General features: G+C 45.8%; 1 protein-coding gene across 1 annotated transcript in view; it reads right to left on the minus strand.

Annotated features, from left to right (window-relative positions):
- Positions 1-381: 381 nt before the first annotated feature.
- Positions 382-25282, minus strand: part of LOC115124944 (sodium/potassium-transporting ATPase subunit alpha-3-like) — a 31546-nt gene continuing 6645 nt past the window's right edge. The window contains exons 3-22 of the mRNA XM_065017735.1: positions 18192-18338; positions 17428-17487; positions 17081-17284; positions 16075-16188; positions 14905-15039; positions 14454-14571; positions 12714-12982; positions 11072-11270; positions 10400-10644; positions 9854-10046; positions 9282-9594; positions 6202-6352; positions 5673-5841; positions 5025-5179; positions 3203-3326; positions 2924-3069; positions 2490-2620; positions 2213-2314; positions 1887-1978; positions 382-1441 (exon numbers count right to left, since the gene is read on the minus strand). Of these exons, the coding sequence (XP_064873807.1) occupies positions 1413-1441; positions 1887-1978; positions 2213-2314; positions 2490-2620; positions 2924-3069; positions 3203-3326; positions 5025-5179; positions 5673-5841; positions 6202-6352; positions 9282-9594; positions 9854-10046; positions 10400-10644; positions 11072-11270; positions 12714-12982; positions 14454-14571; positions 14905-15039; positions 16075-16188; positions 17081-17284; positions 17428-17487; positions 18192-18338 (3096 nt within the window). The 3' untranslated portion in view covers positions 382-1412. The remainder of the gene's footprint in view (positions 1442-1886; positions 1979-2212; positions 2315-2489; positions 2621-2923; positions 3070-3202; positions 3327-5024; positions 5180-5672; positions 5842-6201; positions 6353-9281; positions 9595-9853; positions 10047-10399; positions 10645-11071; positions 11271-12713; positions 12983-14453; positions 14572-14904; positions 15040-16074; positions 16189-17080; positions 17285-17427; positions 17488-18191; positions 18339-25282) is intronic.

A 25282-nucleotide genomic window follows, 5' to 3' on the forward strand; every position in this document is an offset into this window, starting at 1 on the left:
TAACATAGAATGCCCACCCCAAATCACACCCTGACCTAACCAAATAGGGAAATTGAATACCTATGTAATGTTACTTTACCTTGACTAAAAAACTATAAAAAAATAAGTATTATTATTTTCCCAACCATGATGAGTAAGTAGGTAGAGCAGAATAATTGTGTGCGGTGTGAAAATAAGTGTAGTAAGAAGTGATGATCATCTCACTATCGGTGCTCCCAACACACCTCATGGCAGACAACCCTTCAATCCCGCCAGTATGTAACTCGAGACATTCTGTCTGCCTTAAAGTGGGATCAGGAGTGTTGATAGTGTGAAAAATGTATTTACACTAGTGTCTTTCTCTGCCAAACCCCCACACAAAACTGAGGCCAAACTGGGAAAAACAAGAGAGATCCTTATATTTTATTTCATTTCTTGCTGCTGTTTCGCATGTAAGGTACAGTGTCTTATTCCATTGCTCACTTATTTAAATAATGACATGGGAGAGAAATCTCTTTTTCTTAGGATACAGAAAGATTGTTGTATTTTATTAGCAGGGGTGAGTTGGGGGGGGGGGGTTTACAAGGACAGGGGGAAGTCGCACGGTGCTCACCAACAGACGGATAAACAGGGACGGACAGACGACCAGTTCCCAGACCCACTCCTAACATTAAAAAACACACCGTAGTGTTACCAACAATTGTTTAGAAAACAACAACAACATTGGCAGAAAAACAGGAGGAGGAGAGAGGGGAACAGGAGGAGGAGGGAGGGGAACAGGAGGAGGAGGGAGGGGAACACGAGCAGGAAGGAGGGGGATTTGATTTTTTTACCCCTGTAGAGGCCGTGGGAGATTATTCCACGTTTACTGGTGTCAGCGGTGGGATCTTTCTGTTATACCCATTGGGCCAGGGAGTGGTGGGAGTGGCTTGAGAGGCATGTTAAGTAGAAGATTGGTGGAGGGAGGGAGCGTGTCGAGAGGATGGCGGGGTGGAACAGGTGACAACGACGCCACACCGCTCGACGGGGGAATCTAGATGCAGCTGCCATTTTGTTGTCGATAGAGGAGAGCGATACCGGTATTTTGTACATGACAGTGTATTAGCACATTTAGAAACAGTGTCATAACAGTGTAGTAAACATTCGAAGAGTATTGGCAGTGTTGACTATGCTGTAGTCTTTTGGCAGAAAAAAAAGGCAGAGACGAAGAGGGGCGCAGGGATCTGGCGGGATCGTCCTGTTCCTCTCCTTCTCGGTGGTTGGTCCTCTTGTCCTCAAGGCGATGTTGGATGAAAATACGGGATGAGGAATGGATGAGTTTTCAGATGCGGTTTCTTGTATGGTTTGTATGTGATTAGAGGGACGGGTGGAGGTAGGGAGGAGGAAAAAGAGGGGGAGGTAAGGGGGTGAGAAGTAAAGAATGGTTTGATAATTTAATAGTATGTCTCTTTTTCCACCCAGCCTAAAGAGAAAGGAAGGAGAAAATGAAGGGAATAGAGAGAAAGAGAGAGACAAATTATTAACAAAACAGCATTTTCATACTTGAATAAAAGTAAATATACCATTATAGAAAATGACTAAAAGTGAAAGTCTCTCAAAATACTACCCTAAAAGTATTTGTGTTTAAATCTACATAAATACCAAAAGTAAATATAATTGCTCAAATATACTTAAGTATCAAAAGTGAAGTATAAAAGGGTTAATCATTTAAAATTCCTTATATTAAGCAAACCTGACAGCAGCATTTTCTTGTTTATAATTTTTTTGTAGCATGATGTACAACAGTACCCACAATGCTCTGTGAAGGATACCCAGTTCTATCATAGTAAATGTTATTATGGGTACTGTAGTACGTCATCCACAAGTCTATAGTGAGTACAGTAAGTGTGTTTGTGAGAGACTCGTACCTCCGGGGTTTCGGCGCAGGATGAGTTTTCGGATCTCATCGTAAACAAAGATGAGGAAACTGTACGGGAACGCACAAAACCACCAGCTGGGCCTGAGACAGAGAGAAAAAGACAGATGGAGAGAAAAAGGAAGAAAAAGCCAGAGGGCCATTCAGTTGAGTGAATAGCTCTCCTTAAAAAGAGGAAATCATTTCCCCATAGAATGGATTGAAATAGTCTCCAGTCCACACAGTGGTCCTTTACTGTTAAGTAACTGTCATATAAAAGTCTCTCAGTAGAGGGTGCTGTTGCTCTGTGTGAATGAGAACAGAGGCTGGGGTACTCACTTGAGGGGGTACATCCTGAGAGCCACGTCCATGCCTGGGGTGTAGGACAGGAAAGCAGCCAGAGCTGTCTCCTCAAACAGCCCAAAGATCAGGATCTTATTCCTGTAAACAAACAAATAATGAATCTCAACATTTATCCTAGCTATGAGAGAGACATAAAGTAGAGGGGCTTCCATAACCTTACAAAATCTGAATAGAGACAAGAAGAGGTTTGCTTTTGAATCGTGCCAAACGTCTGTGTCATTAGAGGACAGGTGCAAAGATAAAGGGTTCTGACCTCATGCCCTGCTGGAAGACAGAGTTGCGCCTGGTCTTGCAGATGATGACATCAGCCCACTGTACCACCACAATACTGACGAAGAAGGCTGTGTGACAGGTGTACTCCACTATCTTCCTCTGTTCATAGGTCTGGCGTGCGAGGGAGAGGAAATCACAAGGAGGGAGGGTTAAAGAGCGAACTAAGCGGAGTAGAGGTAACTAAGTGGAACGTTGTGGTGATGACTAAGTGGAAAGTTGTGATGACTAAGCGGAAAGCTGTGGTGATGACTCAGAGAGCAATTCATTTAATGAGACTAATGAGAAGTGGATGAAAGAAAATAAGATGACAGAGGGGTAAAAAAAAGGTTAGAGTGAGTAAAGACGAGAGAAAGAAAGAGTTAAAAAAATATATATAAAAAATTTAAAAAAGAGAGAGAAAGGAGGGTCGCGTACCCATTGCTGTCCGTAGCTGTCCTCTAGGTCGTTGTTGGAGCGGTCGTCCCAGTTTAGCCTGATGCCCACCAATAAAGAGGGAAGGAAACCATTCTCTGCCAGGATCACAAAGTAGGAGAAGAACCCTCCCAGAGCCTGGATCATCCCTACAGAGGCAGAGAGAGGAAGATGTCTTCGCTTTATTTACCCTGCCTATAGAACTAGAATTAGAATTAGGCCGGGAGTCAATCCACCGCAGACTAACGAACGGAACACAGGGATAGACTTTTAAAAACCCACCAATCTGTCCGTAGGCGATACTGATCAGCCTCTCGTTCACCAGTTTGTCCCTGGCTGGGTTCCTGGGCTGCCTCTTCATAATGTCACTCTCTGCTGCCTCGTAGGCCAGGGAGATCGCTGGAACCTGTAGGCATACAGTAGGGTTAGGAGAAGACGGTGGATGTCAATACACATTACAATAGACTGACTCTCTTTGTGGTGCAAAGGACAACAGACCAAAGCACACACTTGGATGAGACAACTGACCTCAAATTACGTACATACCCCAACCAGAAGCCATGGATTACAGGCAACATTCGCACTGAGCTAAAGGGTAGAGCTGCCGCTTTCAAGGAGCAGGACTCTAACCCGGAAATCCCGCTATGCCCTCAGACGAACCATCAAACAGGCAAAGCGGCAATACAGGACGAACATCGAATCATACTACACCGGCTCCAACGCACGTCGGATGTGGCAGGGCTCGCAAACTATTACAGATCACAAAGGGAAGCACAGCCAAGAGCTGCCCAGTGACACGAGACTACCAGACGACCTAAATAACCGCAAGGCACAACAGAGGGTAGTGCGTACGGCCCAGTACATCACCGGGGCCAAGCTTCCTGCCATCCACGACCTCAATACCAGGCAGTGTCAGAGGAAGGACCCTAAAAATGGTCAAAGACTCCAGCCACCCCAGTCATAGTTTGTCCTCTCTGCTACCGAATGGCAAGCGGTACTGGAGCACCAAGTCTAGGTCCAAGAGGCTTCTAAACAGCTTTTACCCCACAGCCATAAGACTCCTGAACATCTAATCAAATGGCTACCATCTGGGTAGCCTCCTGTATTTGCATTGCCCCCCCCCCCATCTCTTCTACGCTGCTGCTACTGTCTGTTACTATCTATGCATAGTCACTTTAATAACTCTACATATTACCTCAATTACCTGGACACCGGTGTCTCCACACATTGACTCTGTACCGGTACCTCCTGTATATAGCCTCCACATTGACTCTGTACCGGTACCTCCTGTATATAGCCTCCACATTGACTCTGTACCGGTACCTCCTGTATATAGCCTCCACATTGACTCTGTACCGGTACCTCCTGTATATAGCCTCCCTGACCTGTATATAGCCTCCACATTGACTCTGTACCGGTACCTCCTGTATAGCCTCCACATTGACCTCCACTGTATATACATTGACTCTGTACGGTACCTCCTGTATATAGCCTCCACATTGACTCTCCACCTCCATATAGCCTCCACATTGACTCTGTACCGGTACCTCCTGTATATAGCCTCCACATTGACTCTGTACGGTACCTCCTGTATAAAGCCTCCACACCTCCTGTATATAGCCTCCACATTGACTCTGTACCGGTACCTCCTGTATATAGCCTCCACATTGACTCCCTCCTGTATATAGCCTCCACATTGACTCTTACGGGACTCTGTATATAGCCTCCACATTGACTCTGTGGTACCTCCTGTATATAGCCTCCACATTGACTCTGTACCGGTACCTCCTGTATATAGCCTCCACATTGACTCTGTACTGGTACCTCCTGTATATAGCCTCCACATTGACTCTGTACCGGTACCTCCTGTATATAGCCTCCACATTGACTCTGTACCGGTACCTCCTGTATATAGCCTCCACATTGACTATGTACTGGTACCTCCTGTATATAGCCTCCACATTGACACATTGACACCTGTTGTATTCGGGGCATGTGACGAATGCAACTTGATTTGATTTGAAATTGTATAAATTGAACAAACTACAATTTGCCTGTGTGTGTATGTATGTGCCATGCATGTGTGTGTGTGTGTGTGTGTCACCATGTCGGTTCCCAGGTCGATGCAGAGGATGGTGATGGTCCCTAGGGGCAGTGGGATGTTGACCAGGATGAAGAAGAGGAAGGGGGTGATCTCAGGGATGTTACTGGTCAGGGTGTAGGCAATGGACTTCTTCAGGTTGTCAAAGATCAGACGTCCTGGAGGGTCACAAGAGAAAAAGCTTTACCTGTCATTCACACCACCCCCTTTCTCTCCTTCAGTTTCATCCTGCATACAGATGTAGGATTTTAATTTGAGCCAGTTTGCTACAGCAGGAAAATAATCCAGCAGCAACAGGAAATGTGAATTATTGTGTGGATTATAATTAATGGGCATTTTTGTAGGGGTTGGTACATTCTCGTACGGGAAAATAAAGTCTGACATTTCAACGTGGAAATTACAAACTTCAGAAGCCTTTAAAAAACAAATCTATAATAAATTTCAATTTTTCATTTCTTGCGCTGCAGAAAAGTTCTCCTGCAACAGTGTGATCAAATTAAGATCCTGCATCTGTATACCTCTTTCCCTCCTACCTTTCTCCTCCCTGCTTCTTTCCCTCATTTTCCCTCCCTCCTTCCCTTCTTTCCTCACTCCTTCCCTTCTTTCCTTACTCCTTCCCTCACTCCTTCCCTCCCTCCCTCTGTCCCTCACCCTCTTCCACTCCGGTGACGATGGAGGCAAAGTTGTCGTCCAGCAGGATCATGTCAGCGGCTTGTTTGGACACGTCTGAGCCGGAGATCCCCATGGCGACGCCGATGTCAGCCTTCTTCAGGGCGGGAGAGTCGTTCACACCATCACCAGTCACAGCCACGATGGCACCCTGAAAGACAGGTTAGTGAAAATTGTTAAAAGCCTCCTAGAAAAAGCCTTCAAATTCTATCTACTACTGTATGAGAATCTGTCGTGAGAATCTGTTTCTTCAGATTTCTACACTTCAAAGAACTTTAATGTCAAGGAAGCCAGACGTGTCTGGTTGTGTGCATGTGTGTGTGCACATTGCATGACTGTCTCTCTGTGTGTGTGTGTGTGTGTGTGTGTGTGTGTGCACATTGCATGACTGTCACATTGTGTGACTGTCTCTGTGTGCGTGTGTGTGTGCGTGTGCGCGTGTGTGTGTGTGTGTGTGTGCGCGTGCGTATGTGTGTACGTGCGTATGTGTGTACGTGCGTGCGCCCCTCACCTGTCTCTGGCAGCCCTCCACGATGATGAGTTTCTGCTGGGGGGAGGTCCTGGCGAACACAATCTCAGTGTGGTTCCTCAGGATCTCATCCATCTGGTCCTGAGACAGATCCTTCAAGTCTGTCCCGTGGATCACACACGCCTTGGCATCCCTGGAACGCACACACACACACACACAGGAAGACACTGCGTCCAACAACAACATTGACGAATACGCTGATTCGGTGAGCGAGTTCATTAGAAAGTGGATTGAAGATGTCGTTCCCATAGCAACAATTAAAACATTCCCAAACCAGAAACCGTGGATTGATGGCAGCATTCACGTGAAACTGAAAGCGTGAACCACTGCTTTTAACCAGGGCAAGGTGACCGGAAACATGGCCGAATACAAACAGTGTAGCTATTCCCTCCGCAAGGCAATCAAACAAGCTAAGCGTCAGTATAGAGATAAAGTAGAGTCGCAATTCAACGGCTCAGTATGCGCAGACCAGCTGGCTGGTGCGTTTACGGACATATTCAATCAAGCCTTATCCCAGTCTGCTGTTCCCACATGCTTCAAGAGGGCCACCATTGTTCCTGTTTCCTGTTCCCAAGAAAGCTAAGGTAACTGAGCTAAACGACTACCGCCCGTAGCACTCACTTCCGTCATCATGAAGTGCTTTGAGAGACTAGTCAAGGACCATATCACCTCCACCCTACCTGACACCCTAGACCCACTCCAATTTGCTTACCGCCCAAATAGGTCCACAGACGATGCAATCTCAACCACACTGCACACTGCCCTAACCCATCTGGACAAGAGGAATACCTATGTGAGAATGCTGTTCATCGACTACAGCTCATAATTTAACACCATAGTACCCTCCAAACTCGTCATCAAGCTCGAGACCCTGGGTCTCAACCCCGCCCTGTGCAACTGGGTACTGGACTTCCTGACGGGCCGCCCCCAGGTGGTGAGGGTAGGTAACAACATCTCCACCCCGCTGATCCTCAACACTGGGGCCCGACAAGGGTGCGTTCTGAGCCCTCTCCTGTACTCCCTGTTCACCCACAACTGCGTGGCCATGCACGCCTCCAACTCAATCATCAAGTTTGTGGACGACACTACAGTGGTAGGCTTGATTACCAACAACGACGAGACGGCCTACAGGGAGGAGGTGGGGGCCCTCGGAGTGTGGTGTCAGGAAAATAACCTCACACTCAACGTCAACAAAACTAAGGAGATGATTGTGGACTTCAGGAAACAGCAGAGGGAGCACCCCCTATCCACATCGATGGGACAGTAGTGGAGAGGGTAGTAAGTTTGAAGTTCCTCGGCGTACACATCACAGACAAACTGAATTGGTCCACCCACACAGACAGCACCGTGAAGAAGGTGCAGCAGCGCCTCTTCAACCTCAGGAGGCTGAAGAAATTCGGCTTGTCACCAAAAAGCATTCACAAACTTCTACAGATGCACAATCGAGAGCATCCTGTCGGGCTGTATCACCGCCTGGTACGGCAACTGCTCCCCCCACAACCGTAAGGCTCTCCAGAGGGTAGTGAGGTCTGCACAACGCATCACCGGGGGCAAATTACCTGCCCTCCAGGACACCTACACCACCCGATGTCACAGGAAGGCCAAAAAGATCAAAGGACAACAACCACCCGAGCCACTGCCTGTTCACCCCGCTATCATCCAGAAGGCGAGGTCAGTACAGGTGCATCAAAGCAGGGACCGAGAGACTGAAAAACAGCTTCTATCTCAAGGCCATCAGACTGTTAAACAGCCACCACTAACATTGAGTGGCTGCTGCCAACACACTGACTCAACTCCAGCCACTTTAATAATGGGAATTGATTGAAATTGATGTAAAATATATCACTAGCCACTTCAAACAATGCTACTTAATATCATGTTTACATACCCTACATTACTCATCTCATATGTATATGTATATACTGTACTCTATATCATCTACTGCATCTTTATGTAATACATGTATCACTACCCACTTTAAACTATGCCACTTTGTTTACATACCCTACATTACTCATCTCATACGTATATACTGTACTCGATGCCATCTACTGCATCTTGCCTATGCCGTTCTGTACCATCACTCATTCATATATCTTTATGTACATATTCTTTATCCCTTTACACTTGTGTGTGTATAAGGTAGTTGTGGAATTGTTAGGTTAGATTACTCGTTGGTTATTACTACATTGTCAGAACTAGAAGCACAAGCATTTCGCTACACTCGCATTAACATCTGCTAACCATGTGTATGTGACAAATACATTTGATTTGAGTGAGAGTACGGTTGGTATCACTGAGACAGACACACACAGAACTGCAGAAGGTTTGTAGTTCATAAGCTTATGCCAGTAATTGGGTGCGACTGGCTGACTATCTGACTGACTGAGTGCTTGGTAAAGTACACCGAGCGTACAAAACATTAGGAACACCTTCTTAATATTGAGTTGCACCCCCTTTTGCCCTCAGAACAGCCTCAATTTATCTGGACAAGGTGTCGAAAGCGTTCCACAGGGATGATGGCCAATGTTGACTGCAACGCTTCCCACAGTTGTGTCAAGTTGTCTGGATGTCCTTTGGGTGGTGGGCCATTCTTGATACACACGGGAAAGTGTTGAGTGTGAAGAACCCAGCAGCGTTGCAGTTCTTGACACAAACCGGAGTGCCTGGCACCGACTACCATACCCCGTTAACAGTCACGGAAGTCTTCTGTCTTGCCCGTGAAACAGCACAAGTGCACAATCCATGTCTCAATGGTCACAGGGCTTAAAAATCCTTCTTTAACCTGTCTCCTCCCCTTCATCTACACTGATTGAAGTGGATTTAACAAGTAGCATCAATATGGGAGCACAGCTTTCACCTGGATTCACCTGTTAGTGCATGTCATGGAAAGAGCAGGTGTTCCTAATGTTGTGTCCACTCACTGTATATATGTGTGAAAGCAAGATAGATAAAGTATGCTCATACACACTTCCAAAAATATATTTTAGGAACTCAAATCGGGATCTCAGCTTACCGTTGAGAGTTAGAAGACACCGATGCAATTCGAATTCTCTCCTTACCTGGGATTGACCTGGCTGACAGGGATATTGAGGCGAGAGGCGATGTCCTCCACGGTCTCGTTGCCCTCGGAGATGATGCCCACGCCCTTGGCGATAGCCTTGGCTGTGATTGGATGATCGCCGGTCACCATGATGACTTTGATGCCAGCGGAGCGACATTTTCCCACGGCGTCGGGCACGGCGGCACGGGGAGGGTCAATCATGGACATGAGGCCCACGAAGCACAGGCTCTCTGTGGTGAAGTTGACGTCGTCACAGTCGAAGGCAAAGCCCTTGGGGTACTGGTCCTCGGGCATTAGCAGGTGGCAGAAGCCTGGGGAGGGACAGTATTAGAATTGGTATTATTGTCAGTATTCGTGTATGCATTCTGAAAGGCCTCTTTAGGCTCCCATTTCTTACCTTCTTCCCTCTTATCATCCCTCCCTCCCCCTCGCTTACCCGAGTACTCTCCCTCCTAGTCCTCCCGGCTCCGTGCAAGCGCCCTGGGACTTCCTATACCTCTCTCCCACCCTCTTGTTGACTCAGGACTCCCTGCCTCATCCCTCCTCTGTCCTCTCTCCCTCCTGTCTCACCGAGTACTCTCTCCCCCAGTCCTCCCAGCTCCATGTAGGCGTTCTGGAAGGCCTCCTTCATCTCCTCGTCCATGGGCTGCTCCTTGCCCTGGATCAAGATGGAGGAGCAGCGGTCCAGGATCCTCTCTGGCGCTCCCTTCATCACCAGCAGGTAGCGGTTGTCGTTCTCGTCCTCCGTCTCATGCACAGAGAGCTGGGGGGAGGGGCAAGGGGTGGAGCACAATCACACACTTGTTGTTCAGCCTCTTATACAAAGTCCTTACACAAACTGTTAATATAAGGATTTTAAAAAACCTTGTTTTCCCTGACCCGAGCTTCAACCCTAACCCGGACCCAGGTACGACCAGGGTCTGACCCACATCTAGACCTAGAGCCGTGTGTATCCAGCCGATTCAGGGTCGCCTTTTGCCTTTTATAACACAGCGAATGAGATCACACGGATAGGTGTAACCTGATCCTAGATCAGCACTCCTACTCTGAGACAATTTGATACATGCAGCCCCAGGGATCCAGGGTGCGCACTTGCTCTCCATATTGGTCCCTCACCTGGTACTTGTTGGTGGAGTTGAAGGGGATCTCGGCCACCTTCTTGTTCTTCTCCCTCATCTGCCTGACGCTGCCGCAGGACAGCTCGATACATTTCAGCAGCGCGGACTCGGAGGCGTCGCCCGCCACGTCCCTCTTCAGGATGGGCAGCTGGTCCTGAGCCGCTTTGAACTGCGCCCGGTTACACAGGGCCGCCACGCGCGCCAGCGCCAACCACGTCTCCGAGCTCTTGTCGAAAGAGGCGCCTGGGGAGAAGAGAGGGAGGAAGAGTTGTTAGTGGCAGACACATGGTTGTTGCATTCCTGTGCTCACAGGCAGCCCTGAAGCCTTCATCAAGGCCTGCATGAATACACGTACTACCATCAAAGAAATATCAAATCCTTTGATACAAGATGTTACAAACAACATCAGGCCAATCTTTGATGGCCTAGTTATTCCCTAACACAGTGGTCTGAACCTTCTGACTCGGGTGCCACATCAGGCCTGAAAACCACATTTGGCTGGTTTGCAAAATTGTATCTAATTCCAGTGACTACAAGAAGACTATCTAAATCACCTAAACTGGTGCCACCATATGAATAACTGTGATCACAATAAGATGTATTGACTTTGATGTTATATAGTAAAGAACATAAACAACGAGTTCAGTGAACTTAAACCCATCTCTCCTACCAGACTGGTCCTCAGTGGTGTCGGCCTCGTGGATCTGGTTGTCGAACCACATGTGGGCCACGGTCATCCTGTTCTGGGTCAGGGTGCCAGTCTTATCAGAGCAGATGGTGGAGGTGGAGCCCAGGGTCTCCACAGCCTCAAGGTTCTTCACCAGGCAGTTCTTACGAGCCATACGCTTAGCGGTCAGGGTCAGACACACCTGAGAGAGAGAAGAAGAAGAAGAAGAAGAAGAGAGACAGAGAAAAGAGAGAGACAGAGAAAGGAGAGAGAAGAGAGAGAAATGAGAGAGAAAAGAGAGAGACAGAAAGGAGAGAGAAAAGAGAGAGACAGAGAAAGGAGAGAGAAAAGAGAGAGACAGAAATGAGAGAGAAAAGAGAGAGACAGAGAAAGGAGAGAGAAAAGAGAGAGAGAGAAAAGAGAGACAAGAGAGAGAGAGAAATGAGAGAGAAAAGAGAGAGAAAAGAGAGAGAGAAAAGAGAGAGAGAAAGGAGAGAGAAAAGAGAGACAGAGAAAGCAACAGAGATTGCGAAAAGAAGACAGGGTTGGAAGAAAGTAACAAATAGAGAATGGGAGAACATGAGAGAAAAGATTAGTACCGAATCATGAAAGTGAAAACATGGGATGCACAACTCCAGGTGCAGACGCCCTAGACCCTCAAACCAATCAACGACTTACTTGCATCTGCAGAGAAGAACCCCATGACCAACCAATACAAGATAACTACACACCTGGAGTTGTACAAACCCCCGTCATTCCACACACCCCGCTCCCCATTACAGTAAAATGCACTAGAGCCAAACAAATACTACAGTATATTTCACAGCCCAGAAGGGAAATGCAGAAGGATAGAAAGAAAGAGAAGGAAAGCCAAGCACAGAGTAAAAAGCAGTGAAAGGCAGGCGCAGAGTGTTTCATGCGACTTTCAATATGGCAAAACGTATCATGGGCCATACAGGCTACTAGCCAAGCAGCGAGAGTGGCAACAGCCCAGCATTTACATGAACATGAGCCTAGCATTTATCAGTCTCTCTTAACAGTTGTCATAGAAGACAACTGACCGGGGGGAGTCACTGACACTGAATGACGCAGGTGTAGAGAGAGCCTGAAAAAGAGACACAGACACAAAGAGGGAAGAAGAGAGAAGAAGAGAGAGAGATACAGGTACACAGAAATCAATGGGCTGTGGAGAGAGAAGAGAGAGAGAAGAGAGAAGAGAGAAAAGAGATGAGAAAAGAGAGAAGAGATGAGAAAAGAGAGAAGAGAGAAGAGAGGAGAAAAGAGAGAAGAGAGGAGAGAGGAGAGAGAAGAGAGAGAAGAGAGGAGAGAAGAGCGAGAAGAGAGAGAGAGAGAGAGAGATACACCACCACAACCATCAAAGAAGACACAAGCGCCGTTATTATTACAGACAGACGGATAACCACGCAGCGATACTGGAACACATGGAAGTATTAGCGCAGAGATATAACACACAGAGTAAGAGACAGACAGACAGACACAGAGGTACAGCACAAGACACCGACACAGAGGAAAAAGAAGAACACAGACAAACACACAATCCACTCTTCACTACCCCCCCAACTTCCCCTCGCAACCCCGTCCACCACACCACACCACACTAAAATCCACCAAAATATCCCCTCACAGTGACAGTAGCCAGCAGGCCCTCGGGCACGTTGGCCACGATGATGCCGATGAGGAAGATGACGGCCTCCAGCCAGGTGTAGCCCAGGCAGACGGCCAGGATGAAGAAGGTGATGCCCAGGAACACGGCCACGCCTGTGATCAGGTGGATGAAGTGCTCGATCTCCTTGGCGATGGGGGTCTTGCCCGACTCCAGGCCGGAGGTGAGGGTGGCGATGCGGCCCATGACGGTACGGTCGCCGGTGCACACCACGATGCCACGCGCCGTGCCTGGTGATGGCGGGGAGAAGAGACGGACGTTAGATGACTTTACTTGCATGTTATATTGGTGTATTGTCAAAGATTTGGAATACCACTTGTGGTGCCATGTCTAAAATGATGAGTTACCCCCATACAGCGAAAAGCACTTTGAGGAAAAACTCAAAGAGCAAATCAAATGTTTTTAATAATCATTTTTTTGTATCACTCCCTTATAGTAAATGTCCCGAAAGTAATCATTCAAAAAATTATAATACTGAACTGCTGAAGTGTTCTTTACTGAAATGCCACAAAAGTATTTCTTATCGCCACCAATGCAGGTGCCATATACTGTTCTGACCACATGGGGGCAGCATATACCATTCTATGAAGTAAATCCTAGTTCTTTAGTATATTTGGGGCCTACAGGTAACCAGTGCCTGGCCTTAGCTTCATCAGACAACTAAGGCCTAGAGTCAATCAGATCAGCGTTAACCTGCCGTAACCGACAATTGCATTCCATATCATCGTTTTTTTTTGTTTAGGTAATGTTGGAGGTGTAACTGCGTTGGAGCTGTCAAATCGGTGAGCAGCTGCTCTCGCGGTCATCGTCACGAAGCCACAGCCATCCCACTCGCTTTTAGAAGTTTCCAAAGAGAAAGTGTCGGCTCTATAAAAAATAATGACACTCAAATTGAGAAAAAATCTGTCAACAAAACAAATAAGTATTTATACGAGCCGAAACGAGGTGTGGATTACGTTGCAACATGGCCGCATGGGATGTTTCACTAATGCATCCAACGGTCAATGTCCGCGGCAGGTATTAACACACAGGCCGATCGTGGATTCGACCGCTCCAACGCAGTTACGCCTCCGACGTCGCCTTAAAACAAAAACAAATATAGGCTACGCAGTTGTCGCTTACCGCAGGTCAAAGCTGAACTGGCTGAATCTTCGCCATTCCTCCTCTATTGACACTTCCATTAGACCACTGAGCCATAAGTGGACGCTAAGCTAATATTGACACCAGATGGAGTGTTCTCAAAGACGAAGCGCTGTGGGCAGATGGGAAGGGAAAAGGGGGCAGCCGGGGAATTCAAAGAAGAAGGGAGGAAGGGAGAGGTGAAAGAAAGAAGGAGAGCGAGACAGAGTGTGCGTGGGCGCTGGGTTGGGTGCTTGTTAAAATGGTGGGTGCCTTGTTGCCATGGCAGCCAGCATTTTCCACCTTAAAACCCGCTCAGAGGTGGATAAAGAGAAGAAGAAAGAGAAAACAGGAAGAAAACACAGCAATGGAAAGATGACATGTAGAGTGACGGGGCAATGATGGTTAAGACGACATGTAGAGTGACGGGGCGATGATGGTTAAGACGACATGTAGAGTGACGGGGCGATGATGGTTAAGACGACAACAATGATGATGATGATGATGATGGCGATGAGAAGAAGGAAATGGGCCAAGAGGAAGAGGGGGATGGGGACGATGCAGTTGCCAAGGCGACCGTACCTTCAACACAGTTGGTGGAGAAGAAAGCGACATTGCGGGTCTCCAGGGGGTTGTCATGGGTACAGTCGGGTGACCTGCTCTGGGGTTCTGATTCACCAGTCAGGGAGGAGTTATCCACCTATAGGAGAAGGACAAAATCCAGGGAACTTGATTACAATTTTAAAAAGCTTGTATGTAAAATGTGTAGTGTGTGTGTGTGTGTCTCAGTTTGTATTACTATCCTCATGGGTACAGGAAATCCTCAAAAGTCCCCACAAGGATAGTAAAACAAGGAACATTCTCCAAAGGTTATTTTAAGCTTAGGGGTTAGGTTTACAATTAGGGGTAGGGTTAGAATTAGGGTTAGGTTTTTTAAATAGGATTTTTTTATGGAAATCAATTTTTTGGTCCCCACAAGGATAGTTAAACATATGCTGTGTCTGTGTGTGTGTGTCTGTGTGTGTAGGTTTACCTTGCAGCCGTGAGCAGAGACGATCCTGAGGTCGGCGGGGATCCTATCTCCTCCCTTCACCTCCACCAGGTCTCCAGCCACCACCTCCTCAGCGTTGATCTGCATCTTCTCGCCCTCGCGGATCACCAGCGCTTGCTGTGGACAGAGGAAACCCCAATGGTGAAGTAGGAACCATAAACCAACCATTAAGTGACTATGCATACAGGTGTAACACTGGGGTAACAGTAAAACCCACTACACACTATCACTGACCATAAACTAACTAGTAATGGTTTTTATGTTATAACTATATAATTGCATAGAGATAGGCAGATAAATAGTAGACTGTAAAGTAACCAACTAACCATTGACACTGACCATAGTGGATAGAAAATGTGTACCTATGGACTGTACGTATGGACTACATAGAGACTGAACATTTGAGCCGATGTCTGAGTAGCTATTAACTCACCACTGAATGACCATATGCATCATGTTCACTTACAAAGACGTAGAATAGACTAACCACTGGTTACAATGGCCAAAACCATGTCGGCTAAGTGTGTTTTGAGGGGGAACATATGGATAAGGGTCAAAGGTTATTTTGAGTCACTGCCACAACTACCCCACCCATTGTCATCTAGAAAAACAAGTTTGGATTATTCATTTGTAAAACACATATGATCGAGACTAATAGGATTGGAATGAGTATTTACAGACACCGAGTCCTATGGTCAGGGATCATCAACTAGATTCAGGGCCGGGTTTTTTTCTCGAGAGGATGGTCTGGGGGCCGGGAACATGATTATAAATCATTTGTTACACTGCAAATTGAATGCAAGGCGCCCAAACAGTTGTAACATTTGACTAATACATGATCATCTCAAACCTTGCCTACATTTGTATAGGATCACACATATCTCTACACTATGTGTGGGAATACTTTGGAACACATTTCCAGAATTAAAATCACTTGGAGTTGATTTGTTTTACAGTCTTTTATGTCGCGATTTTGTTAAACAAATATATATTTGGGGGGTCAGAAAACTTGGGGGGGGGGGGGCAAATAAAATCAACTGCTGGCCAAATTCAGCTTGCTGGCCGCCAGTTGAGGAACCCTGCTCTAACCGGTTGGGAATGTAGGGAGACAATAGGATAGGGTGGTAAAGGTCTAAGAAGAGGTTTGTTTACCTGGGGCACCATGTTCTTGAAGGACTCCATGATTTTGGAGCTCTTTGCCTCCTGGAAGTAGGAGAAACAGCCGGTGATGATGACGACAGCCGAGAGAACGATACCCAGGTACAACTAGGGAGAGAGAACGCAGCAAACAATGTTTAAAAAACTAAACAGTATTGGAACATTTGATACAAACGTTCTTTACAACTATTATGTCCTTCTACTAATGTTTATCAGATAACATTTTCCCAGGACATTTTAAAAGCATTCGTGGGATGTTGTCATGCTAAAGTGATCTGAAAACCAAACTGGGACTCCGTTGGAACGTTGCCTAAGGTTGCTGGAACGTTCACTGTTTGCTGGGGTAAAATATAACTTCATTGTTTGATCATGTTAATATGGTGGCGAGCTTTTTAATTCGTTTAGGTTTGGTTGAACTCTATGGCTGGATCTAAAATGCCACATGCCATGCAGGGTTGGGGTCAATTCAGAATTGAATTGAGAATGGCTGATCAATTCCAATTCAGTTCTTGAATTTTAATTGAAATAGTACACAGGATGCAGAATAATTTGAATTTGACTTTGAATTAATGGAACATACATAGGATAGGAAATAAGTCATTGCCTTATGCCTCATTTAGTATTACCCGGGTACAACTGGAGACAGAGAGCAAGGAGAGAGAGAAATATTGTTTAACCATTTATCATTTTAGATGGTGCCTATACTTCACATTCATTTAGGGTTGGTTGAACCATATAGCTGGATCTAAGGAACACATGGGACTCTGACTCATCTCAACACTAGACACTAGACACTTCCTTGTTCACCAAGTCATAGAGTTTCCAAAATATTTTAGTGCCAAGTAAGAATCAGCCACAACCTCCCAAGTTGAATCCTAATGCTACGTTTTGGAAACACTACATTAAGCTGAACCCAAAAGGCCATCTATAACCTTGCATCCATTTGTCCCCTGCCAAGTGATAATGGTGGCCCTTTTGTGTGGGGGGGTCTGTCACTCACATTGTCTCCTGCGGGCTCGTCCTCGGTGGCGGCCTGGATGGCGTAGGCCAGGAAACAGAGGATGGCGCCGGTCCACAGCAGGATGGAGAAGCCACCGAACAGCTGGCGACAGAACTTGACCCACTCGGGGGTGGTGGGGGGAGGCGTGAGGGCGTTGGGGCCGTCTCGAGCGAGGTACTCAGCGGCCTTGGCATTGGTCAGACCCTGAAGAGGGGGTGAGAGAGGAGGGAAAGGGATTGGCTGATATTTTTGTGCGACAACTGATATTACCATTAATGTTCTAACATGTTTCGTTTTAAAAGCCCCAACACAGGTTTTTGAGAAAAGTCTTGAGGTGATGAACTTACCTGGACTATGTCGGTAGAGTACTTCTGGCAAACCTCCTCGATGGACATCTTGTGTTCCGTCTAAAATACAAAAGTTGAAAACAATGAATAAATCTCTAGTTTTAACTACATTCTTGCAAATACATGCTGGAAACAGGTTGGGGCGAGGAGAGGGACGGAAGCTATACTGTTACACCTCATAACAGAGTAAATCTTCTTCAAACAGGATTAGTTTATATTGGAAGTGCCTCTCGCCAGAGACTACTATTCGTACCAACAACAAAAAAAACATTTCCTTTGCTTGACACCCATGAGATGAATTTACTGCCAACAATAAAATAGATTTTCAGGAATACAGGCTGTCAAAATCCATTGTCCAAACATCTGAGAAGTAATTGATTAACAACTTTGTCGCTGTCCCAAACAGAATACATAAAGACTGCCCACTGGGAACACACTGGGTGAATCAACGTAGTTTCCACGTCATTTCAATGAAATGACGTTGAACCAACGAGGAATAGACGTTGAATTGACGTCTGTGCCCAGTGGGTGCTCTTTAGGATAGTGTTTCTCAAACTGTCATTATACCAGTGTCCGGCAAGCTATGGTCCTTTCTCCTTCGGCTAAAACTAGCACCCTAGATGAATCTAAATAGGGTTCAGCAAGCCATCTGAGGGACCAGTTAGCAACATCCCAGGGACCAGTGCCGGTCGCAGGACACACTGCTCTAGGCCTGACAGGAAAACTGACAGGAAAACAGGAAGTAGGAATGATGCACCACATACCAAGGGAACTTCCTTCTTCAATTCCTCCATGTCCTTGGTCTTCTTGTCTGCCTTGGAGTCCGCCTTCTTGGAGTCCGCCTTCTTGGGGGACTCCTTCTCATCCTTCTCCGTCGTGGTGGCCACACGGTAGCTGTCTGACCGTCCGTACTGCAAGACAAACAAAGAGAGTCCTCAGAACACAGATCCCTGACTCGTCCATATTTTACATAGAAAAAGGTTGGGCTAATACACGGTGTGGGTCAGCTAATCCCAAAAGCACCATGTTAGGCTGTGAATGCCTCAATGCTGCCGTAGTAACTTTGAGTTTGGCAGTGAAGTGGGCTTCCTGGTGCCAGCTGTTATCCTACGTGCACCACAAGCCAAAGCCACAATTACATAGGAATTCATGCACTCAGATAACCCACAATATCACTGTTAGCTACTTGAGTGTAGGCCACAATCAAACAATCAAACAGAGATTGAAGTGCAAGGCTGCCGTAATTATACGATTGGGCAAAGCTCTCTAAATATTCTCCACTCTAACTTTGTATATTTCACATGAAAAGGATCAAAGTATAACAGCCAGGAGGATGTGTGTATAACATGGTCCAGAATGGAAGGTTTTGTCTAATCGGGACCAATTGGTTATGGTTTAAAACTCGGCGACTTTACTAGGCGTCTCCTGTATGTAGTGAAACTATCCAAATTCCCACCCTTTGGGAGCGTTTCATTTCCCAGTTGAAAATGTTTATGTTTCCCAACATTAAAATGAATTCCTGTCGTTTAGACAAGGTATGGGCCAAGGAGTGACCAAGTGTATTCCCGGTAAACACCCATTTCTGGGATTTTCTTGTCAGATCGGTCTTGGTATCTCAACGGGAAAGGCTGCATTCCTGCCAGGTAGACCCCACCCGTTGTCTTTCGCGGTAAATCTTTTTTTTGTTAACCTGATTGAAGGCTTTTTCTTTTAAATATTGAAGTCTGAAGTGGGAACTTTGTAAATGCGTACAGTGAGCGACGTCACTTTGGAACATTGGCGCCATTTTGTCAATGAATCTAACCACCTCGACCCACCTGCCCCTGCGGCTTCGTTTCCCTTAAGACTGCCTCAAGCTCCCTATTTAACAGTAAGTGATGAGTTAATGATTTCCTACCTAATGAAAAGGCCCCCAAACATGCTTTCTTCCTCTACCATTCCCTCCCTCAATTACTCCCTCCACACCCACCCTCTATTTTACTGTGTCTTTCTCTCCTTTCATCTCTCTCTCTCTCTCTCCCAAACTCTCTTCACATCCCTTCCTCTTTCTCTCCTCCGTGGACAATGCGAGCCTTGTGAGAGTACAGTGCCACAGTGGCAGCAGTGAGCGGGACCTCACATGGTCGTTTCTATGGAAAGCGCATGACAGTGGCTCCAGGGGGCCATGGTGATCAGGGAGACTACGGACCACAGCAAATCCTGAGAACGTCCTGAGAGGAGATTTGGTCAATGATAGACCTACTAAACTATGTGCGTGTATGTGTTTACATGCCTCTTGTACACTACTTGACCAAAAGTTGTTGTTATGGATGGGTTTGAAAATGTCACAGTGTACAATGACACCCAAGACAGATAGAACATGGAATAATACCATACAAAATGATTTAAACAAGCAGTTACACTCTTCAAAGAAACACACATACATTATGTCTTTGTACAGTGTATTTGGAAAGTATTCAGACCCCTTGACTTTTCCCACATTTTGTTACGTTACAGCCTTATTCTAAAATTGATTAAATTGTTTTATTCCCTCATCAATCTACACACAATACCCCAGACTGACAAAGCAAAATTATTATTATTATTATTTTTTTGCAAATGTATTAAATATTTTATAAATGGTGGGCCTCCCGAGTTGAACAGATTTCTAAGGCACTGCATCGCAGTGCTAGAGGCGTCACTACAGACCCAGGCTGTATCACAACCGGCCGTGATTGGGAGTCTCACAGGGCGGCGCACAATTGGCCCAGCGTTGTCCGGGTTAGGGGATGGTTTGGCCGGGGTCTTTACTTGACTCATCTCACTCTAGCGACTCCTTGTGGCGGGCCGGGCGCCTAACAGGCTGACCTCGGTCGTCAGTTGAACGGTGTTTCCTCCGACACATCGGTGCAACTGGCTTCCAGGTTAAGCGGGTGGGTGTTATAGGAAGCGCGGTTTGGCGGGTCATGACTCGACCTTCACCTCCCGAGCCGGTTGGGGAGTTGGACCACATCATGGCTTTCCAAATGCACTGTATGTGCCTATCTGTGCCTATCAGTGTCATATGGTCCTAATACATACAAGTGGCAATGTATCGTCTCAACTTTAGGGTCTCTATTCAATCGCAGTAAGACAGTAAAACACACTATGAGCGGGGCTTTGGGTTTCGTCCCTGATACATTCACATTGTATCCATCTTGTGCAGTCCACAAGGTAACCACGTTTCATGGCTGAATTACAGTCTGCATCGCTTGATCAAAGACTAGACATTGCCACTCAGGGGAGAGATTCAAAAGCTTGCAGATATGGATATATAACCTGTCCTATGAGACAACTCCAAATCATTGTATCAGAGCTAAATCCCGCAGCTTGACATTTTACAAGATATGCATCACAGGAGCCTTTGGTGGTTCATCTTCCTACTACATCTGCTTCTGTTTCCCAGAATCTAACACACAAAAAAACAGGAAGTACCCCAGGAGTCCTCCACAGTAGAGCCAAAATGTCATCCACTAAACCCCTCAGTTGCCTAGCCTACCACTGACTGACTATGCTGATAATCCACTTAAATACCGTTGCTCTCAAATTAGTTTTGAAAAGGCAGAGGGGAGGGGGTGAGGAGGTCCTAATACATACATTTGGGAGGGGTCTTATCTGTAGGTTTAATCCAGACTTTTGTCTGCTATGGCAACGGTTTGTGTTTGTTTTCTATTTTGGTAAACTAGCATATCTGGTGGTTTGCTGTTAAACCACCAACATCCTGTTATTCTGCGCTCTTGTTTCTATTAGAATCCACTTGCCATGACTGATAATCATTAAGATGATATAGCGACCGAGATACTAGACCATATTGTGTGTGAGGTGTTGTGAAGTATGGCTGTTATTGTAATGGTAGGTGTAAGAGTGTGTGTATGTGTACCTTTACTTATTTGTATATGAAGTATACAGTGTGTGTGTGTATGTCTACCTTTACTTATTTGTATATAAAGTATACAGTGTGTGTGTGTGTATGTCTACCTTTACTTATTTGTATATAAAGTATACAGTGTGTGTGTGTACCTTTACTTATTTTCCACCATAATTTGCAAATAAATTCATTAAAAATCCTACAATGTGATTTTCTGGATTTTTTTTCTCATTTAGTCTGTCATAGTTGAAATGTACCTATGATGAAAATTACAGGCCTCTCTCATCTTTTTAAGTGGGAGAACTTGCACAATTGGTGGCTGACTAAATACTTTTTTTGCCCCTGTATTTGTATATAAAGTATACAGTGTGTGTGCATGTGTACCTTTACTTATTTGTATATAAAGTATACAGTGTATGTGATTCAGTATGATGTTGGGTCAGTGTGAAGCTCTATGTGTGAGCATGTCCCCGTGTGTGTTTGCGTGTGTGAGTGAGTGATGTGATGTGATTATAAGCCATCTGTCATAAAGGAGGGATAGTGTGAAAATCTGGAGCAGGAGGTGGGATTACCACTGTTTACTACAGTATAGGAGAAACCCACTGAACAATATAGTAATCCTTACTCTCTTTTATTCCCCCTCTCCCTCCCTCTCTCTCGTCTTCTATCATTCTGGTGTTCTACCACTCTCTCTCTTAATCGCGTTCACCTTCGACTCTATTTTTTCTCTCCCCTATCTTCTATCACTGGCACGTATTCACTCATTCCCTTGCTCACAGAGAGCTGAATGGTTCTGAAAGGAGTGCATGATTCAAGGGAAACTTTGAGCTGTGTAAACCTTTCTCATGTTGGGATTCATCTCAAAGCCACATACCGTTTCAGACTGGAACCTATATCCAGCACTACAAGCCCAGTCACTGAGTCATTTACTCACCCATTCACACACATCCATTTTTACCCAGTCATTCTGTGAGGTCATAACATACGCACCAATACAGACAATTGATTATACAACCATCCACTCATGATATTGACTGTTCCTCGCTCAATTCCATGAACTATTCCCTCTCTGCTCCCAGCCCACTACACACACACACACACACACACACGTGTAGCCTACACATCCATTCACAGTCAAAGCTGATGCCCAAGAGTCTTTCCACTCAGGCACACACTAGCCCGACTTGTTCATTAGAAGGACCCCTGCTCAGCACTAACCACTGCCTGCACTTTGATACAGGCTCGACTTGAGGAATTTCTAAGAAGAAATTCTCAGAGTATGAGTGCTGATATAGGATCAGTTTTAGATCATGATGAATGAGATTACATTGAAAGGGGGGACCTGATTCTAGATCTGAACTCCTTGTCTCAGACACTATGATTTTGGGCTGAGCATAATGCCTTATCCCAATGCACCAGCAGTAGCCTATAGTACTTGTAGCCGACAGGTTCGCAGATTAAAGCTGTTGAATCTTTACTTTCCTACACAACAAATGGTAATATCCAAGAACCATGGAAATATAGTTAACTTTACCTTTAGTCAAATTGAATTTCAGAATTTATGCCACAGGCTAGAAAATGGGCCACGATGTTGCAGAAGCTGTGTTTAACCAAGTGTTGATACCCAAGAAAGAGGAAGTACAGTTTCCGTACCAGTGCAGACCTGCTCTAGAATATTTCAGAGTGCTTTGCCACAGACTAGATCCTGTAGACCACAGACCTCTCTTCCACAGAGAAGCAGATCATCACTACACGCCGATCAGTGGATCGACCTAGAAATCACTGACGCACACTGACCGGAGACCCCCCCACCCCCTCCATCATCCAGCCATCCTCCCCCTCCCATCCCCCCCCACCCCTCCATCATCCATCCATCCTCCCATCCCCCTCCCCAGAAGCCCACCCATCTGTCTTCTGTCTTTTCTCCTGTGATCGGTTCATCCAGTGTGGGGGGGTGGGGGCTTCCGTCAAATGAGATACATTGATATAAGTACATCGTTTACTTGATCGTGTTCGGCATGTGATTGCATTAAGCGTTTGACGCATGACGTTTGAGCGTCCTCGCTGTTTGACTGTGCTTTAAGACGGTGCTGCATATGGGTTGAATGGCATTTCACTTCACTCATTCACTTCTAGAAATCCTACTTATCTCTCCTCATGCTTTAATCCTACTGATCCCTAAAGACACCTCATATCTCTAAAGCCCACTGGTCAAACACACTGTTTGACCAAAATGGCTACTATTGACTGAATGAGCTTGACAGACCCGGCCACAAATGAGCCAGGTTTCCTGGCAACAGCCAATCCCTGGACTGTTAAGAAATATTAATCTAACTGACCACCATTTAACTCATGCATCACCGAGCTGTTCTATTTACCCTGATGGAAAACCAGTAAAAGCCCGTCTTCACACCTCTGACAGGAAGTGATGTCATGTTCGCCATACTTGGAAATCAATGACGGCCTTTCACTACTAGGACATGGTTTATTGGATTTATTGATCCCTGACGTACATTAGAGCATTATGGATCACACACACACACACACACACAGCTGTTGGAAACCAGACATGCAGGAAACAAGAGGTCCCATCAACGCAGATGAGATGTCAGGACTGCATTATTCAACGGCCCATAATCACCCTCTTCACTGGCACTGGTGACTCATACATACAAGGAGTCCCCCCTGTCACCAACGCCTTGACACAACGCTGCATTTGAAAGCAACTTTGAATCCAATGTCATCACTTTATTTTTTTGGGGGGGGGGGGGGGGGAGGTGTATTGGTCATGAGGATAAGATACTTGCAGCAATGTTAGAATTTTAGACATGGTCTAAATCTTCATCAAAACCATGCCTCAATCTGAAAAACTTCTCAGAATCTAACTGTAGAATGACTTACAATTCTGTATTGAGATTTTTGGGCGGTTACACAGAAAGTGTTACTTTGATGTCCATAAAACGTAAATGTTGGACTCTAGTACATGCTAACGTTTAACCAACATAGATTCACCTGATGCATAATGGTTGTACAACTGAAACTGATTTATTGGATTGACAATTGGGGCAAGGGTGTTGCTCAACCAATCACAACAGAGGAGGGGCGGGGAGGAGAATGCAAATGAGAGCTATATCATGGGCACACTACGACACTTGCTGTACTCATCAAAGTGGAGACCATGTGGCTTATCGGCTGTCCTCAGGTTATTCAGATTCCAGACTAGTTCAATAAATCAGACATTGATAGAGAGGAGACAAGCCAATACAGGCCCTATAACTTAGCAGATGCTGTCAAGAAACGTTACACATTACATACAGCGCATTCAGAAAGTATTCAGACCCCTTGACTTTTTCCACATTTTGTTACCTTACAGCCTTATTCTAAAATGGATTAAATAAATACATTTTCACATCAATCTACACACAATACATTATGACATTTGCAAATGTATCAAAAATGTAAAAACAGAAATACCTTATTTACATAACTATCCAAACCCTTTGCCATGAGACTCAAACGTGAGCTCAGGAACATCCTGTTTCCATTCATCATTGGAGTCCACCTCTGGTAAATACAATTGATTGGACATGATTTGGAAGTTCACACGCCTGTCTATATAAGGTCCCACAGTTGACAGTCCATGTCAGAGCAAAAACCAAGCCATGAGGTTGAAGGAATTGTCTGTAGAGCTCCGAGACAGGATTATGTGGATGCACAGATCTGGGGAAGGGTACAAAAACATTTCTGCAGCATTGAAGGTCCCCAAGAACACAGTGGCCTCCATTATTCTTAAATGGAAGAAGTTTGGAACCACCAAGACTCTTCCTAAAGCTGGCCGCCTTGCCAAACTGAGCAATCAGGGTAGAAGGGCCTTGGCCAGGGACGTGACCAAGAACCAGATGGTAACTCTGAAAGAGCTCCAGAGTTCCTCTGTGGAGATGGGAGAACCTTCCAGAAGGATAACCATCT

Source organism: Oncorhynchus nerka, linkage group LG4, assembly GCF_034236695.1.
Source record: "Oncorhynchus nerka isolate Pitt River linkage group LG4, Oner_Uvic_2.0, whole genome shotgun sequence".
Taxonomy (NCBI): Eukaryota; Metazoa; Chordata; class Actinopteri; order Salmoniformes; family Salmonidae; genus Oncorhynchus; species Oncorhynchus nerka.